This window comes from Canis lupus, chromosome 5, assembly GCF_011100685.1.
Source record: "Canis lupus familiaris isolate Mischka breed German Shepherd chromosome 5, alternate assembly UU_Cfam_GSD_1.0, whole genome shotgun sequence".
In the NCBI taxonomy this organism is placed as follows: Eukaryota; Metazoa; Chordata; class Mammalia; order Carnivora; family Canidae; genus Canis; species Canis lupus.
This window is the reverse complement of record NC_049226.1, coordinates 24,298,776-24,316,370: the sequence shown is the minus strand read 5'-3', so window position 1 is coordinate 24,316,370 and position 17,595 is coordinate 24,298,776. Positions and strand designations below refer to the sequence as shown.

At 36.8% G+C, this 17,595-nt stretch overlaps 1 protein-coding gene across 1 annotated transcript in view; it reads left to right on the top strand.

The window, feature by feature from the left end:
• The window catches only part of ATM (ATM serine/threonine kinase), a 114,638-nt gene that overhangs the window by 16,755 nt on the left and 80,288 nt on the right, over positions 1-17,595 (top strand). The window contains 11 exon segments of the mRNA NM_001130828.1: positions 4,821-4,986; positions 5,612-5,850; positions 7,615-7,778; positions 8,860-9,029; positions 10,562-10,933; positions 11,892-12,086; positions 12,854-12,949; positions 13,839-14,064; positions 15,237-15,362; positions 15,905-16,030; positions 17,346-17,435. Of these exon segments, the coding sequence (NP_001124300.1) occupies positions 4,821-4,986; positions 5,612-5,850; positions 7,615-7,778; positions 8,860-9,029; positions 10,562-10,933; positions 11,892-12,086; positions 12,854-12,949; positions 13,839-14,064; positions 15,237-15,362; positions 15,905-16,030; positions 17,346-17,435 (1,970 nt within the window).

Here is a 17,595-nt window from a genome sequence, read left to right as displayed (position 1 = left end):
AGAACCATCCCTATCCTTCTACTTTAGTGTTCTAACTACAGTGGCCTTTATTCAGATTCTCTAACCCAGTGGTTTCCAGACATTTAAAAAAAAATAAACTTGGGATCCCTGGGTGGCGCAGCGGTTTGGCGCCTGCCTTTGGCCCAGGGCGCGATCCTGGAGACCCGGGATCGAATCCCACATCAGGCTCCCGGTGCATGGAGCCTGCTTCTCCCTCTGCCTGTGTCTCTGCCTCTCTCTCTCTCTCTCTCTCTATCATAAATAAAAAAAAAAAAAAAAAAAAAAATTAAAAAAAAAAAATTAAAAAAAAATAAACTTTACGGGTAGCCCGGGTGGCTCAGCGGTTTAGCTCCGCCTTCAGCCCAGGGCGTGATCCTGGAGTCCTGGGATTGAGGCCCAGGTCAGGCTCCCTGCATGGAGCCTGCTTCTCCCTCTGCTTGTGTCTATGCCTCTCTCTCTCTCTCTCTTTCTGTGTGTCTCATGAATAAATAAATAAAATCTTTAAAAAAAAAGAAAAAAAAACAAACTTTACTTTCTCAGAACAGTTTTAGATTCATAGCAGAATTGAGCAGGAAGTAGAGAGTTTCCTTAAACCCCCCATCACACATGCATAGCCTCTTCTGCTGTCAGCATTCTGCTCCAAACTGGCATATTTGTTTCAATCTGTGAACCTATGTTAACACCTCTTTCTATGGATTTTGACAAATGTACAGTAACATGTATTTACCATTATAGTATCACCTAGAATAGATCCACTGTGCTAGGCGTCCTCTGTGTTGTGCTTGCTCATCCTGCTCTTCCTACTGATCCCTAGCAACCAGTGACCTTTTTACAGTCTGATTTTGCCTTTTGCAGAATGTCATATAATATGTAGTCTTTTCGGGACACCTGGTGGCTCAGCAGTTGAGTGCCTGCCTTCAACTCAGAACGTGATCCTGGAGACCCGGGATCGAGTCCTACATTGGGCTCCCTGCATGGGGCCACCTTCTCCCTCTGCTGTGTCTCTGCCTCTCTCTCTGTGTCTCTCATGAATAAATAAGTAAAATCTTTTTTAAAAAAATAATATGTAGTCTTTTCACATGGGCCTCTTTTACTTAGTACTATGCATTTAAGGTTCCTCCATGGTATTTTGTGACTTGATAGCTGATTTCTTTTTAGCACCAAATAATATTTCATTGCATGTACCACAGTTTAATTATCCATTCATTTACTGAAGGACATCTTGATTGCTTCCAAAATTTGGCAATTATGAATAAAGCTACTATAAATATCTGTATGCAGATAAGTTTTCAACTCATTTGGGTAAAAACCAAGAAGTGTGGTTGCTGGGTGTGTGGTAAAAGTATGTTTAGTTTTGTAAGAAGCTGTCAAAGCTGCCTTGCAAAATGACCATTGTTGATTTCTATATTAGATATCAGTAAGGCTTGATTTTTAAAAAATATATATTTATTAGCAGGAGAGTAGAGCATAAGCAGGGGGAGAGTGGCAGGGAGAGGGAGAAGCAGACTCCCTGCTGAGCAGGGACCCTGATGTGGGACTCAATTACAGGACCCCTGGGATCATGACCTGCGCTGAACAAAGATACTCAACCTACTGAGCCACCCAGGCACCCCTAAAACTTCATATTTATTTGTAATTAATTTTAAATATAAAAAGTATGAGTTCTAGTATTTGCTTCTGACGGTGCTGCAAGCACTTCACACACTTCATTTTGAGAGTGCAAGCCCTTTGTTTCCCTCTTAGCATTTGTCCTTCTCTTGTCAGAGGCCTCTGGCCTTAGCTTAAATGTCACTGCCATTTTCTTCTGATTACCCTTTCTAAATCAACCTTGATTTTCTACCATGAGTGCTCTATGTCCATTGTAATACTTGGGTGAAAATAAATGACACATTTCTAAACTCAGGTGTTGCAGTAGAAGTCTCAGAGGAAATCAGAACATACTTGGAACTGGATGAAAATGAAAAAATACAACATGTCAAAATTTGTAGAATGCAGCTAAAGTTATGTTGAGAGGGTGATTTGTAGCATTAACTACCTACATTAGAAAAGAGGGAAAATCTCAAATCCATAATCTTAGCTGCCATCTCAAGGAACTAGAAAAACAAAACCAAAAACTTTGGTTTTTGGAGAGCAGAAATCACTGAAATTGAAAACAGAAAAACAGTAGAGAACATTTAATGAAATAGAAAGCTGATTCTTTGAAACCAATAAAATCTATAACTGCTAGCAAGAGTCACTAAGATAAAAAAGAGGACACAGATTGCTGATAGTGGGAAGGAAATGGATATAACCACACATCTTGCAACTATTAGGAGAGTAGTACTAAGACCATGGCTGTGAACAACTCTGTGCATGTACATTTGACAACTGAATGTGTGTGGATCAGTTCCTTAAAACCACACCTTCTCAGAGCTCACCCAATATGAAATGGATAATCTGAATAGTTCTGTGACTATTACAGAAATCAAATCCATAATTTAAAACCTTTCATAAAAGATTTGGGACTAAGGATTCTGCTCTCATCTCTCCTGTTCAGCACTGTACTGGATGTTCTAGCCAGGGCAGGTAGGCAAGGAAGTGAAATGAAAGGCATCCAGATGTGAAAGGAAGAAAGAAAACCATTCCTGTTTGCAGGTAGCATGATTATCTATATATGAAGTCCCAAAGAATCTACATTTAATTGAATTTTATTAACTCCAGAAGTCCTTTTTAATATCCTGTTCCTTCACTGTCTGTTCTTTGAGTTTTTTTGTTGTTGAATTCATGGAAGAAGTGAATTCACCTGAAGGCATGTCCTACAGCCTTTTTTTTTTCCTTTTTTTTTTTTAAGAAGTTGGACTATATGCTTCTGCAACTTTCATTGAATCTCTTATGCTAGGGTTTTTAGCCTAGGATAGTATGTGGGATTCTGTGAGAGTTGGGATCACTTCCCCCGACTAGCAAAAGCCCTAACGCTTGAGCTTTAATCGAAGATGGTTGGCACTTTCATTTCACCTCTCTGCTCCTAGTAGGTAATAAGAGGGAAGTGATCAAGATAACTGCTCCTATTTTTTTTTTCTTTAAATTCTGTTTATTTGAGAGAGAGAGAGAGAGAGAGAGAGAGAAAGTGCTCATGCATGCACTAGCGGGGAGGGGGGGACAGAGGAGAGGGAGAGGGACATGCAGATGCTCCAGAGTGCAGAGCCCCATGCAGGGCTCAATCCCAGGACCCTCAGATCATCACCTGAGCCAAAGTCCCGACACTTAACCCACTGAGCCACCCAGGTGCCCCCCCAATCTGTTTTCTTGCCTCCACATTTCTGTGTATTAACTCTTTTTTTTTTTTTTTAAGATTTTATTTATTTATTTGAGAGACCGTGAGTGAGAGAGAGCATGCATGACCAGAAGGGGAGGGAGAAGCAGATACCCTGCTGAGCAGGGGGCTCAATCCTGGAACTCTAGGATCATGACCTGAGCCAAAGGCAAATGCTCATCTGAGCCACCCAGGTGCCCCTGACTTAGGGTTTTTAACTGTTTAGGTACTATAATGACAGAACTTTGGAAAGCACTGATGCAGAATTGTATAAATTAATGTCAGATATGATAAGAATCACTGGAATAATCATCTTCCTTACTATACTGTTTGAGGTATTTCTTTGTTATTCTTTTGTATTTGAAATCTGATATTAAATTATTTCTACAGAATTATGTGATCATACAGTTGAAAGATACCCATAGGTGCTACCCTTACTCACTTTACCAGCCCAGGACTTTCTGTTTATCTCTTTACGGGGAGCAAATTCTGCATTAGCAGCTTTGGTTTTCATTGTTCTGGGAGATGATTCTCAGTGCATGTCAATGTTTCTGCATGTCTTACAAGCAGACCCTGACTGCTTTATTCTTGACTTTTTAAAAACTGTGTGTATGGTGAACCTTAAAAGGTTGAGATGGTGACTGAGATGATGGCTTCCTCAGAGGAAAGGACAGGTTTGCTTGCCTCTCATTTATTATAGAAAGCTTGAGGTTTTTCTCCTGTAATGTAGCTCACTGTTTGCACTTGTGTCATGTGGCCCTCTTCATGTTGCCTTTGGGATTGAGGAATTTATGCAAAAAAGGAAGGTACTATACCTACTCTCATTGCTGTGAGAAATAAACAGTCATTTTTCTCTGATCAGGAATGTCTTCGGCCAGCCATCCATGAAACTGGCATTCTGATTCCTTATGTTATAAGGAGAATAAATTCTCAGCCCCTTGATAACATTCTTGATACGTTTTACACATTAATCAGACGGCCTCAAAATAAAGCAGTGGCTGGCATGTGTACTGTGTAACATGCTCTATTAGACCCAGAGGAAGGGGTACAGATGTAGAGAAGTTCAGCAGCTTGTCTGAGGGCTGACTGCCCATATCTCCGGCCTAAAGTTGTTCCTCTCTTGAAGGCAGTTTATGTAAAGTGAAATTAAATATTGATGTGATACTTTTAACGTATTGAGTGTCAATTAGTATAATTTAACTTTTTTTTTGCCTACATGGGATTATTGAAATTTATTTGAAAAGATTTATTTATTTGAGAGTGCATGAGCAAGCAAGTGAGACAGGAGGGGCACTGGGAGAAAGAGAATCTTAAGCAAATTCCTCGCTGAGTGTAGAACCTGATACAGGGCTCTGTCCTGACCTTGAGATCATTACCTGAGCCAAAACCAGGAGTTGGACACTTAACTGACTGAGCCACTCAGGCAGCCCATATTATTGAAATTTAAGTCGAATCAGGACCTTTAAGTTAAGTACTTTGATATATTTTTAAAAATAACTATGTTTTTTTGTGTGTATGTTTTTTTAAGAATTGTTTTCTGTGTACTTCAATCTATACCTTAAACCTCCACAAGACATGAATAGAGTTTTAGTGGCTAGAATCATTCATGCTGTGACTAAAGGATGCTGTTTGCAAACTGATGGATTAAATTCCAAATTTTTGGATTTCTTTTCCAAGGCTATTCAGCATGCCAGGTAATCTAATCTTTTTTGTTTTGTTTTGAAAATCTATTTGATCTTGAAAGACATGCTTTAGATCCCAAAACTAAGAATGTTACCAATTATAATAGAATGGGCCCATTATAGTAGAACTAGTAGATTCCCAAAGAAAGTATCAGTTCTCCTCTCCTACTTCCTGAATATCCAAAGGCAGACAGAACATGAAAATGATGTTGCTTTTCTAGCAACAGGAAAAGCTAAATATTCTCTGAAGTAGTTTCATTTTCCCCATTTTTGAAGAAAAAAGAAAATTGGAATATATTTTGGAAGTATCAGTCTTATATCTGTGTGATATTACCCAATCTATAATGTGAAACACGATATAAATGGTGGTATTACAAATTAGTTTTGTATCATTTTGCACCTGTATCAGCAGAGAGCTAGCAGGAACGATGTCTCAGCGCCAAATAGCTGTTTTGTTTGTTGTTGTTGTGTAGTCTGTATATTAAGATTTTTTTTCTGAATAGTTCTGAAATTAAGGCTACAGTTATTTGAAGACTAGATATGTTTTTTCTTTTCAGCATGCAACTTTATAACTGCCTTCAGTGTCCATTTTTCTGCTCTGTAACACCAATCTGAATCTATTTATTTTCTGTGACAGACAGGAAAAGAGCGCCGCAGGTCTAAATCACATCTTAGCAGCGTTTATCATCTTCCTCAAGACATTGGCTGGTAACTTTCGAATTCGAGTGTGTCAATTAGGAGATGAAATTCTTCCTACCTTGCTTTATATTTGGACTCAACATAGACTTAATGATTCCTTAAAAGAAGTAATTATTGAATTATTTCAACTACAAATTTATATGCATCATCCAAAGGGAGCCAAAACCCAAGAAAAAGGTATATAAGTTTTTGCTGTTTTGAATTTGCTTCTTCATTGAAACATCAAGGCTTAAGTATTTCATTAGGAAATTATGACTTTCCTCTGGATTGCTGTGCTTGGTAACGGTATTAGTCTTGAGGATATTTCTCACACTTTTTTTTAGAATTTGAGGCTGTGGTAGCAAATCCTATCATGCTCTACCACTTGTTTAGTATGTTCATGAGTATTATGAGCAACACAGACAGATGAGAGACACTGTTCCCTCTATGAGCTGATCATGCAGCAATAAGTAGAAAGGAATTATACAGACCAGAGTTTAAACAAGTTTAGAGAAGGCAGGGTCTTGTGTATCTATGTACTGCTTTTACCAGGAGGTAAAACATAAATGTGGCCTACAACCAGATTAGTCACTTCTTCAGGAAAGTATATCCATACTGCCATAAACCTCATACTTAATCCAGGCCCCTGTTTGCTGGGAAAACTAGAAATGAATGATTTCTCCTCTCTTGATAACCTTTACATTTGTCTTTCACCAAGAGAGTATTGCTTGTTAATATGTAGTGCATTGAAAGTGGCTGAGAGAGTAGATTTTAAAAGCTGTCTTCATAAAGAAAAAAAACATTTTTTTCTTTTTGTAATTATGTAAGATACATTAACCAGCTTCATTGTGATCATTTCATAATGCATTCAAATGCCAAATCATGGTTTTACATCTGAAATTAATGTTATATGTGAATTATACCTCAATTTTAAAAAATCCTGAAAAAAAAATCTTAGATGGTGTAGCTTCATTCAGTAGACAGGAATTTTATTGGGTGGAACTGGAACTGAATGGGTACCCTCATGCTGATGCTGTGTTTACCTTTGAGCTTGTACTAGCCTTTGTATGAATATATCATGCCAAGTTTAATGTCCTTGTTAGGAAATCAAGCTACATTGAGAAATTGCTAAAATAGAGGAAAACTATGATAGCCAATTTTTTTCATAAGTAGCTGTCTATGTCTCATATGTGAAGTTAGATGTACTTGTAGCCCATGAAACCGCTGTAAGTCAAAGAATGGTGGATTTTCATAGGTTTTCCTTGCTCATGCAGCTCTCATCAGGATGAAGATCCGGCTTATCCAGGAGATGACATGATATATTTAGGGTTTTAGGTAACTGTATCTTTAGGATGAACTGAAAATTTGCAGGGTGATGAGTCTGTCAGAAACATTAATGTAGTTGTAGGCTACACTAATAGATGTTCTCTATGGAAAGTCATAGTTCCTTTGTTCCCGTATCATACTGGTCAGATCACAGTGGGCCTATCACGTCCACCAGATTTTGTAGAGTCACCATTTCAAGAGGGAAAGAAGTGGACTGGAATGTGTTTAGGGAAAGATGGCTGGATAGAGAAGTCTGGATAATATGTCATTTATACATGAAAGGAACTAGTAATGTTTTTCTCTTAAAGATATACAAAGAACTTGGTCCTCATATAAATGACAGGACATATGAATTGTATTTGCCTTGGGAGAGAAGAAATTAAAGTTGGATTGGGATTTTGATTGAGTTGATTAGAGAAAGATCAGATTATAGAAGAATTTTATAACCGATACAGGTAACTGAGTATGAGCTGGATACTGTTACAAAGCAGAGCCTGCAAGGATATTGTCTGAAGAAACACTGGTACTGAAGGGACAGTTGGACCAGTTTCCACCTTAACACCTGAATGGTTTTCTGGGAGTTGTCAGTGCAAATGGAGTGTATATGTAACGGTATTTTAATTTTTTGAATTACAGGTGCTTATGAATCAAGTAAATGGCAAAGTATCTTATATAACTTGTATGATCTGCTAATTAATGAGATAAGTCATATAGGAAGCAGAGGGAAATATTCTTCAGGCTCTCGTAATGTTGCTGTCAAGGAAAACTTGATTGAGTTGATGGCAGATATTTGTCACCAGGTATAGTAGGTCTTGTCACATTTTGAAATTTTCCATTAGTTTCCTTTTACTGAGTTTTTTAAACATGTGTTCTGATAAAAAAAGCCTTGTAAAATGACTTTGTATACTAAATTGTTCCTTTTCAATGCTCTTCTGGCTTAACTATTTTGCACATACGAACTTAGTGAAAACCAGTGATAAACTCTTCATTCTTAAAAGATAGTCTGTAGGAAATCAGATTATCCCAAGTGTAATGTTTTTTTAATTTTTTTCCCCTACTGAGTTAGAAATCATGTAGCATAAAATTCACTAAAGTGTACAAGTGAGTGGCTTTTAGTATTTTTTACTGTGTTGTGCAAGCATCACCACTATCTATTTCCTGAATATTTGCATCACCCCCCGAACAGACTCTGTACCTATTAGTCCCATTCCCTGCTTTTTCCACAACCAGCCAGTAATCAACTTCCTGCCTCCATACGTTTGCCTACTTGGGATATTTCCTATAAATGGAATGATACAACATGTGGTCTTCCATGCCTGGCTCCTGTGACTTAGCACACTGTTTTCAAGGTTCATCCATGTTGTGCCATGAATCAGTAGTTTATTCCTTTTTACTGCTGGATGATGGTCTGTTGTATGGATATATTATATTTTGCTTACCTATCTATCAGTTGATGGCTTTGTTTCTTAAGTAACACATTTTTACTTAGAAATTTGGTTAACATCCTGGGTAATTTTGGTTGTCAGATATTTTCTTAATGGTAAATTTATGATTTAATCCCCCTTTTTTTAATCAAAAGAATTTTAAATTTAATCCCGTTGAAAACAGATTTTTGCTTTGCTTTAGGTGTCTTGGTGCATTTAGTCAATGTTCTGGGAACTAAATCTAGTAACTTGATAATATCTGTTTTCTAGAGAGCTTTTACAGTCATGCAAAATGTTTGTTATTGTGTTACCATATTTAGCTATTTCTGTAATTTATTACTCTTGCTCTATGAACTTCCCTGTGTCTTCATTTGAAGAGGAACATTTTTTCCCCTCATGAACTATTAGAAAACAGGGGCAGTATAAAAAAATAGATTTTCTTTTTGTTATTTTTTAGGTCTTTAATGAAGATACTAGATCTCTGGAGATTTCTCAGTCTTACACTACCACACAAAGAGAATTTAATGATTACAGTGTACCTTGCAAAAAGAAGAAAATAGAATTAGGCTGGGAAGTAATAAAAGATCATCTTCAGAAGTCACAGAGTGATTTTGATCTTGTGCCTTGGTAAAATGTTACTGTTGCCTCTTCCAGTGTTGTTTTAGTGTCATTTCGTTTTTCTCACAAGCCCTCCAGTAGAATGGCCTGGCCATAACTAGGTCAATTGTCCACTTCTAAACCATTCCCTGATGAAGGTTGCCAGGACACGTTGAGCTCAGCCACCAAGGCTCCTCTGCTGGAGCCAGTGCTGGGCCAGGGCCACCTTTCCTAAGCATACTGCCTTAGCGAGGAAGATGGGAGGATGGCTGCCTGGCCTGTCTGGAATACACTGAGCTGAACATCTTAGCACCTTCCAGGAGAAGTAGATTAGGAGAAATTAAAGATGGCATTCAGAAATCAGAGAATTACTTGGATCTCATGCCACAGTAAAAGGTTGCTTTTTAAAAAAAATTTGCTGTGTTCAGCATAGGCAGTTATTTAAATGATATAAATAAGTTGTGGAATTTTGTGATATCACAAATATTAGGTCTGGTAGGAATCTTGAGAATTCATCCAGCCCGGCCTGTTTGCTTTACCAAAAGGAAGATGAACCGAGGAAAGGTTAAGCAGCTTCCCAAGTACAGTTGCAAGTTTGTAGATGACAGTCAAACTTGTGTGATCCGTGCCCTGATTTTTGCCATGTTGTTGTAATATTTAAATATAACTGAGATGTGAGGGGAAAGCATCTTGATATAGGTACCTGTTGCTTAAGTTGCTGTTTCTTTTATATGGTAGAGGTATCCCAATTTCGGATACTTCAGTTTTTCCATTTAGTCAAAGGTTATTTTTTTTTTTAAAGATTTATTTACTTATTCATGAGAGACACACACAGAGAGGCAGAGACATAGGAAGAGGGAGAAGCAGGCTTCATGCAGGGAGCCCAGTGTGAGACTTGATCCGGGATCTCGGGATCACGCCCTGAGCTGAAGGCAGATGCTCAACTGCTGAGCCACCCAGGCATCCCTAGTCAGAGGTTATTTATTGAATACTTGCTGTGCACCAAGCATTAGAGACACAGAGAGGAACAAGGTAAAATTCCCCTTCTTGAGTTGTTCACATTCTAGAGAATTCACAGCAGGTGTTTATTAACTGAATGTCTAGGAAAAATAGTTATTTGGTTTGGTTTTTTGTTTTCTTGTTTTAGAGGAATATTACTGGTGATTGAAGAGCAAGAGTGGGTATGATAACTCAGAAGTAGAAAATTCTAATTTAATTTTGATTTGTTTTTAAATAGGCTCCATGCCCATTGTGAGGCTTGAAATCAGGACCCTGAGATCTCGAGTCACAGTCTCTACCAACTGAGCCAGCCAGGTGCCCCTAATTTAGTTACTCCTCAAAGTTTTTGTGGAAGGGAAATAGTACCTACCTAGCCAGAAAGTCATCCTTCTTCCTGCCATTTTAGGAAGTAGGAGTTAAAAAATACTAAGAGGCAGTTTATTTTGAGAGTAATATGGACAATAATGATGGTGATACTCTAGGATGTTGTAAGGGTGCTATGTCTTTATACTTTTCTTTTATGGAATTGAATAGTTTTCAAATTAATTATCCCTTTTTTTTAGGTTACAGATTACAACCCAGTTAATATCAAAATATCCTTCAAGCTTGCCTAACTTTGAGTTGTCATCATTACTGATGATACTATACCAGCTTCTACCTCAACGACGACATGGGGAGCGCACACCGTATGTGTTACGATGCCTCATGGAAGTTGCATTGTGTCAAGGCAAAAAGTCAAACTTAGAAGGCTCACAGAAATCAGATTTGTTGAAACTCTGGAATAAAATTTGGTCTGTTACCTTTCGTGGTATAAGTTCTGAACAAATACAAGCTGAAAACTTTGGTTTACTTGGAGCTATAATTCAAGGCAGTTTAATTGAGGTTGATAGAGAATTCTGGAAGTTATTTACTGGGTCAGCCTGCAGACCTTCATGGTAAGTTGACTCTGTATTGTATTAGATTTATATGTAGAGGTAAATATTTCTTTTCTTCCAGTTTTATAGTTTGTAACTTCAGTTAACAATATGTTAAATTCTATTTTAAATGTTTTTGTTGTTTGTCCAGAAGTCTTAATAGGTAAATAAATGTAAATTTAGTTTCAAGTATACAGAGATTACCAAGGCCAATTTTAAAGAATTAGTGTTTAAATTTGTTTTTAACTCAATATTAAGGACTTATTCAGTATTCATAAACTTTTTTTTTAAATAGTGCTGCAGTTATGATGAGATAATTCTTCTCAAATGTAATCAGACTTCACAATTTTTTTGTGTTCAGATGGTCAGTAGAAGTTCACTCTACATCTACTATGTGTCAGGCATTGTCTTAAACATTAGTAGCAGCAATGGTGGTAGATAGACCAGATCTTTCTACCTCAAAAAGCTCATTTTTTAGCAAAGAGGATGGTTACTAAATTTGGAATGAGTGAAAGGTTTGGAATTATGACCCGCACAGATACAGAGATACTGAGTCCAGAAATTCAATCTGCTACTGAACAAGAAATTAGAATCCTTCTAAGGGACTCCTATGAATGCATGAAGCATATCTCGAAGACTTATGCAAAAAGAGCATCTGGCGGAAGCTTTACTAACTTGTAAGACTTTGCATGCCAAAGAGATTCAAATTGTTCTTGAGGGAAAGAAGTTGGAAGTGAGGTGGTAACTGTTAAATGGATGCATTGCTGCAGGAATATATAAGTAGCATTTCAGGGATCTCCTTTTGTAATGCTTCTCCCATTCTTTCACTAACGGGTATGAAACATTTAGTGTTTTATCACACCTAATCTATTTTTGTTTTTTAATTCTCATGGTGACACCTATTGCAAATTACCAACCCATAGCAATTATATTAAAAAAAAAAAAACTTATTTTTAACAATGGTCGTCCTTTGTTTTAGTCCTGCAGTATGCTGCTTGACTCTGGCAATGAACATCTGTTTGGTTCCAGAAACTGTAAGAACAGGAGTGGAGCAGAATGTAGGTGAAGTAAATAGAAATTTTTCTTTGAAGGAATTGATAATGAAATGGCTCTTACTCTATCAGTTAGAGGATGACTTTGAAGATAGTTCAGAGCTGCCTCCAGTTCTTCACAGGTAATAGTTTATTAGCATGCTGCTGCTTTTTGTTTTGTGAGGTCCTCTCCATTACCTGCTACGAGATGGCTTTTTTTTTTTTTTTTTTTACAGTGGTAATTCAGGATTTCTCAGAGCTAACTCCAGATCTTAAACAGTCCCTTTGTTTTTTACAGTGTTCTGTGTTGTGCTTGGATTTCTGTTTATGTTCTTTTACTTGGTTCTTATCTCTGCCAGGACGGTGAGAATAAGGGGGATGTGTCTAAATAATAGGAATTATTATTTTTTTAAGTGCTTATGTGTTCCTTGGTGATCTTCTGTCTACATCTGATGCAGACGTATCCTAGAATCATAATGGGAGCATGTTCTGGGTGATAAGTGTTGAGTTAATGGGGGAGGAAGCCAAAGACAGGAGGAGGCTTAAACACCAGGAGGGGGAACACCTGGTTGCCCTTCCACAGCAGGGAGTCGGGGCTGAGGGGCTGCAGGATATACCTTAAGAGCTTAATACTTTTGCTTTAATTTCATAATCTGTTTATTTCAGAAATGATTTTTAAAAATTGGACGAGTCTGCTGCTAGGAAGTATTGAAAAAGATAGTAACAAAATGTATGCTTCTTGATTCTTGGTTTAGATGTCAAAAAATTCAGTACAGATGAAAGAAATTTTAATTTTGGATCCAGATTTTAGAGGTCAGGATTTACAGCCAGAAGTGGATGTTTAAGTTTAAAGAATGCTTTAAATGGCTTTTGGTCTTCTAACTGAAGATTTTTCTTTTTTCCTTTGTAGTAATTTTCCTCATCTTGCAGTGGAGAAAATTCTTGTGAGTCTCACTATGAAAAATTGTAAAGCTGCAATGAATTTTCTCCAAAGAGTGCCAGAATGGTATGTTAGCTAATAGAGTTCTGAGTTGTTTTAAGATATGGCTTTAATTACAAAGATCATAATTTTAGCAGAGTAGTAAGTAGCTATATCTTAAAAATTATGGACTAAGTTGATCAATTTATAAAAATCACAAAAAATAAAAATAAATAAAAAAATAAAAATTTAAAAAGTCACACCCATTAGCCCATTAGAGCTATTAGAGAAAAGCTGCTTTTAATTCGGTGATAGTAATCTGCATTCTATAATTTTGATTGAGTTGACTTTTTTCATGCTGTATAATTTGTGACATTTGCCATCAGAGTGTACAGGACAGTTACAATGGGAGGTTAGGAATGAGTTCTTTAAAGATACAACCCATTTTTGTATGTCAAGTAAAATCTATGAGCTTTAGAACTACTGATAAGGGAGGAGAGAGAAAGTAAAAATAAACCTAAAAACCTCATTTTAGTTGACTCAAGAGACCAATGTTTATCACTGTGGCTGAGAATGACTCACTGGCATAAAGATTCCTAATCTCCCTGGAGAGGGTAGAGGATGACCGACTCCTTCATTTTGGAGAAATCAACACGGAAAAAGGGAAAAGTTTTCAGATAATGTTTATCTTAGTGTTTATACCTGGTATTAGTAACGTTTGTTTTTATTACTTCTGAATTTTCCTTTGAGGTTGTAACCTGTATGTTTTCATCCACCTGTTAATAGAATTTGCTATCATATAATGAAATCTGGTGCAAGTAGGTACCAATTCCAAAGAAGAGAAGCATATTAAAGAATAATCCATTGACTGTGTAAGCCGTTTGTGAATAATGTAGACACTAAGTTATATTACTGCTACATGGAGGTGAAGCAGTTGGTCATTCAGTTCTAAATTTAAGATCTTACTTTCTTGAAGTGAACAGCACCAAAAAGATGAAGAAGAGCCTTCGTTCTCAGAAGTTGAAGAACTGTTTCTTAAGACAACTTTTGACAAGATGGGTTTTTTAACCATCGTGAAAGAATCTGCTGTAGAGAAGCAGCAGTCTACTGGAGGCCTTTTTGTCCACCAAAATCTCAAGGAATCTCTGGATCGCTATCTCCTGGGATTATCAGAACAGCTCTTAAGTAACTACTCACCTGAGGTGAGATTTTTAGAACCACAGCCTATCTTGGACTCAACTTTGGTGGACTGTTAGGAAAGGCTGAGGGGGTGATGAAACACTTGATTTAAAAGCAAAATCATGGGCAGCCCAGGTGGCTCAGCAGTTTAGTGCTGCCTTCAGCCCAAGGCCTGATCCTAGAGACCCAGGATCGAGTCCCACATCAGGCTCCCTGCATGAAGCCTGCTTCTCCCTCTGCCTGTCTGTCTGTCTGTCTGTCTCTGTCTCTCTTTCTGTGTCTCTCATGAATAAATAAAATCTTAAAAAAAAAAAAGTGACACTTGACAGCTTCCTTGTAGTGTGGATGTTTGTGTGTATGTTTTATACACAAATGTCTCAAACCCTGCTGTAAGCTTGTTAAAGGGTATATTTATTTTTATTAATCTTTGTATCTTCCAAAATGCCTTGTTGTATGGTAAATAGTAAAATATTTGTTGAATAAAATAAAATCTTCCAGTTACTCAATAGAGTGAGTTCAGTAGCCAGAGATGGTGACCCAGAGAACCAGAGAAGAGACAGTATGCCTTACCCTTAGTTACTAACATTCCCCTGGGTCGTGGTTGTAGCCACTTTGTAATATAGTCTTCTGTGTTTTACCCTAAAATTCCATTCCTTCAATATAGGAACAAAGCAATCTGAAAATCTTACTTTTCTGTGTACCCTTATAAATTTGTAAATAATTTTATAAAATTGGCTATGTGGTATCTACTTGCAAAAATTTGTATTAGTTTCTAGAGTCCAAAAAAGCTGAATAAGTCAAGGTTCTTATCCTTCAGAAGGTCAGAATGTCATTTTAATTTCCTTTTATATGAATCTGATTTCAACTTGCATTCTAAGAGTTATAGACTTTCATTTGTCTACCTTTTTTTTTTTTTCTTTCCTCCCAGCCTCCAGTGTTAAGGACCTAAGTGTGCAGTACTCTGCCAATTTCAGAGGAGATAGATACCTGACTTGGCTGTCAGGAGATAATTGTGAATCCTAGTTATCACAACTCTGCAGGGATATCTAAGATCTTTTCAGAGATCACCAATATCATGTCACTATTAACTCAGTTAACTAAACTTCTCAAGATGTACATAAATTTGTTCTTAGAAAAGATAATCATGGAGTACTCAATAATGAAACAAGTATTTTTTTTTTTTTTTGTCTTTAAGACTACAGATGCAGAGACGCTTATCCGGTGTTCAAGTCTTTTGGTGGGTGTTCTCGGCTGCTATTGCTCTGTAAGTGTAATAACAGAAGAGGAGGCATATACATCAGAATTATTCCAGAAAGCCAAGGTATGAAAATTTATTCTGGTAAAGTTGTGGAGAAATTTGAGTGAAATGTATGCTTGGGGAAATTGGTATATTGGCTTGAAAAAACAAAACTTTTAGGTAGGTTAGGTCTTTTCTTTCATTTATGCTATGTGAAAGAAACGATACTCTCTGTTCTTAACAATTACAGTTATTTTAAGCCAACTATAAATAGAGTAATTGAGATAATGCATTACATTTAATTTTACTAACAAAAATACTGATTTTTATGGGCACTTTTTAAAAGTTTTTCCTGTGATCAATTGTCCTAAAGAATCCTTGACTGTTACGTGGGTCAGCTCCAAGCGTGAAACTGCCTTCCATCTCTGAGTTCTTGTTCAGTCAGTGGTGTGATTTGTAAGGGCATAAGGTCATTAAAAAAATTGTTACCATGATTTTTAATTACACTATATAACCAAGTATAACTTCCAAAAACACTTAATTTTACTTCATAAGTGAAACTTTAAAAGGTAATCACACAACTATAATTTTAACTCGAGTCTGGATTTTCCTTCTTTTATTAATAGTCTCTGATGCAGTGTGCAGGAGAAAGTATCACTCTGTTTAAAAACAAGACACATGAGGAATCTAGGATTGTTTCACTGAGAAATATGATGAACCTCTGTACTAGTTGCTTGTGTAACTGTATGAAGGTAAGATGGTGTTCTTACTTGACTGTGTGGTCCATCTACAAGGTTGATAACTACTTCGTGGTGTTACTGATTTTTTGGTCCATTCATAAGTTTATACACTGATTTAAAATCAAATTGAATGGCAAATAAAAGTAGCGACTAGGGGATGCCTGGGTGGCTTAGCAGTTGAGTGTCTGCCTTTGGCTCAGGTTGTGATCCCGGGGTCCTGGGATCAAGTCCCGCATCGGGCTCCCTGCAGGGAGCCTGCTTCTCCCTCTGCCTATGTCTTTGCCTCTCTCTCTGTGTCTCTCATGAATAAATAAATAAAATCTTAAAAAAAAAAAAAAGTAGCAACCAAAGGAATAAAGCAACAGGTAATCTGAGTTTCTCATGAAGTAATTTCATCATTTCAGGAAAGTTTCTGAGGTTATTTTGCCACTTTTATATACAACTACATAGGCGACTCTTTTACCATCAGCATATTTTTGTTCGTTTAATAAGAATGTTGACTACTAGCTGTGTGATGCACGTATCACTGTAGTGGGGTGAGCAATCTCCATGAAGATCATTGCAGCATACATATTACTCTCTTTTGCCCAAAGTGTCTCATAGAACACTTGGTAGAAAGAGTGTTACTCTGTGCAATCTTTATTTTGATTGGAAGAAGCCTACAGTTTAGTCGAGCCAGGCCAGAATGATGGTAATAGTTGGAAAAAATGGTTTTTTGAAAGTTAATGATAACTACATGGCTATATAACCATATTATCAGCATATATTTATGATTTTGTAATTTTTTTTACTTGAAAAAATTGTATTTTTCTATGTTCTTTTGTAAATGGGGAGGAGAGAAGTGGAAGAAAAAAAACTCTAACTTACAATTATTACTTAATTTAAGGTCAGTAGTTGGTATTTTACTTTAACATTTATATACAACTTACTTCCATGTGCCATAATTATTACTTGAAGAAATGGGGTTAGTGTTTTTAATGTGATTTATATCTTGGTCCTGATAATAAAGTATTTATCCATGCTTCTTATAGTAGAGAATTTCCAGTGCAAAAAAAAAAAATCTGTATTTCATTTAAGATAAGAGAAAATAGGCACACTTGGGTGGCTCAGTGGTTGAGCGTCTGCCTTTGGCTCAAGGCATAATCCCAGGACTCTGGGATCGAGTCCCACATCAGGCTTCCTGCATGAAGCCTGCTTATCCCTCTGCTTATGTCTCTGTCTGTCTGTCTCTCATGAATAAATCAAGTCTTTAAAAAAAAGAGAAAATATTATCTGCCAAGAATAACCTTTTTTTTTTGTTTTTGCTTGCTTTTTGACTTAATTACAGCCCAGTCCAAATAAGATAGCATCTCGATTTTTCCTGCGATTGTTGACATCAAAGCTAATGAATGATATTGCAGATATATGTAGAAGTTTGGTAAGTATGTTTGTTTTACCAACTCATTTCATTGATTCTAAGATATTTTTTCATTGATATCTCTCTTCAGTAGGGATACATCTCACAATATGTGTCATCTCATGGTTTTTTAAATATGGAAAATTAAAATTACTTGGCTTTCAGAAAGAACATATTGTTT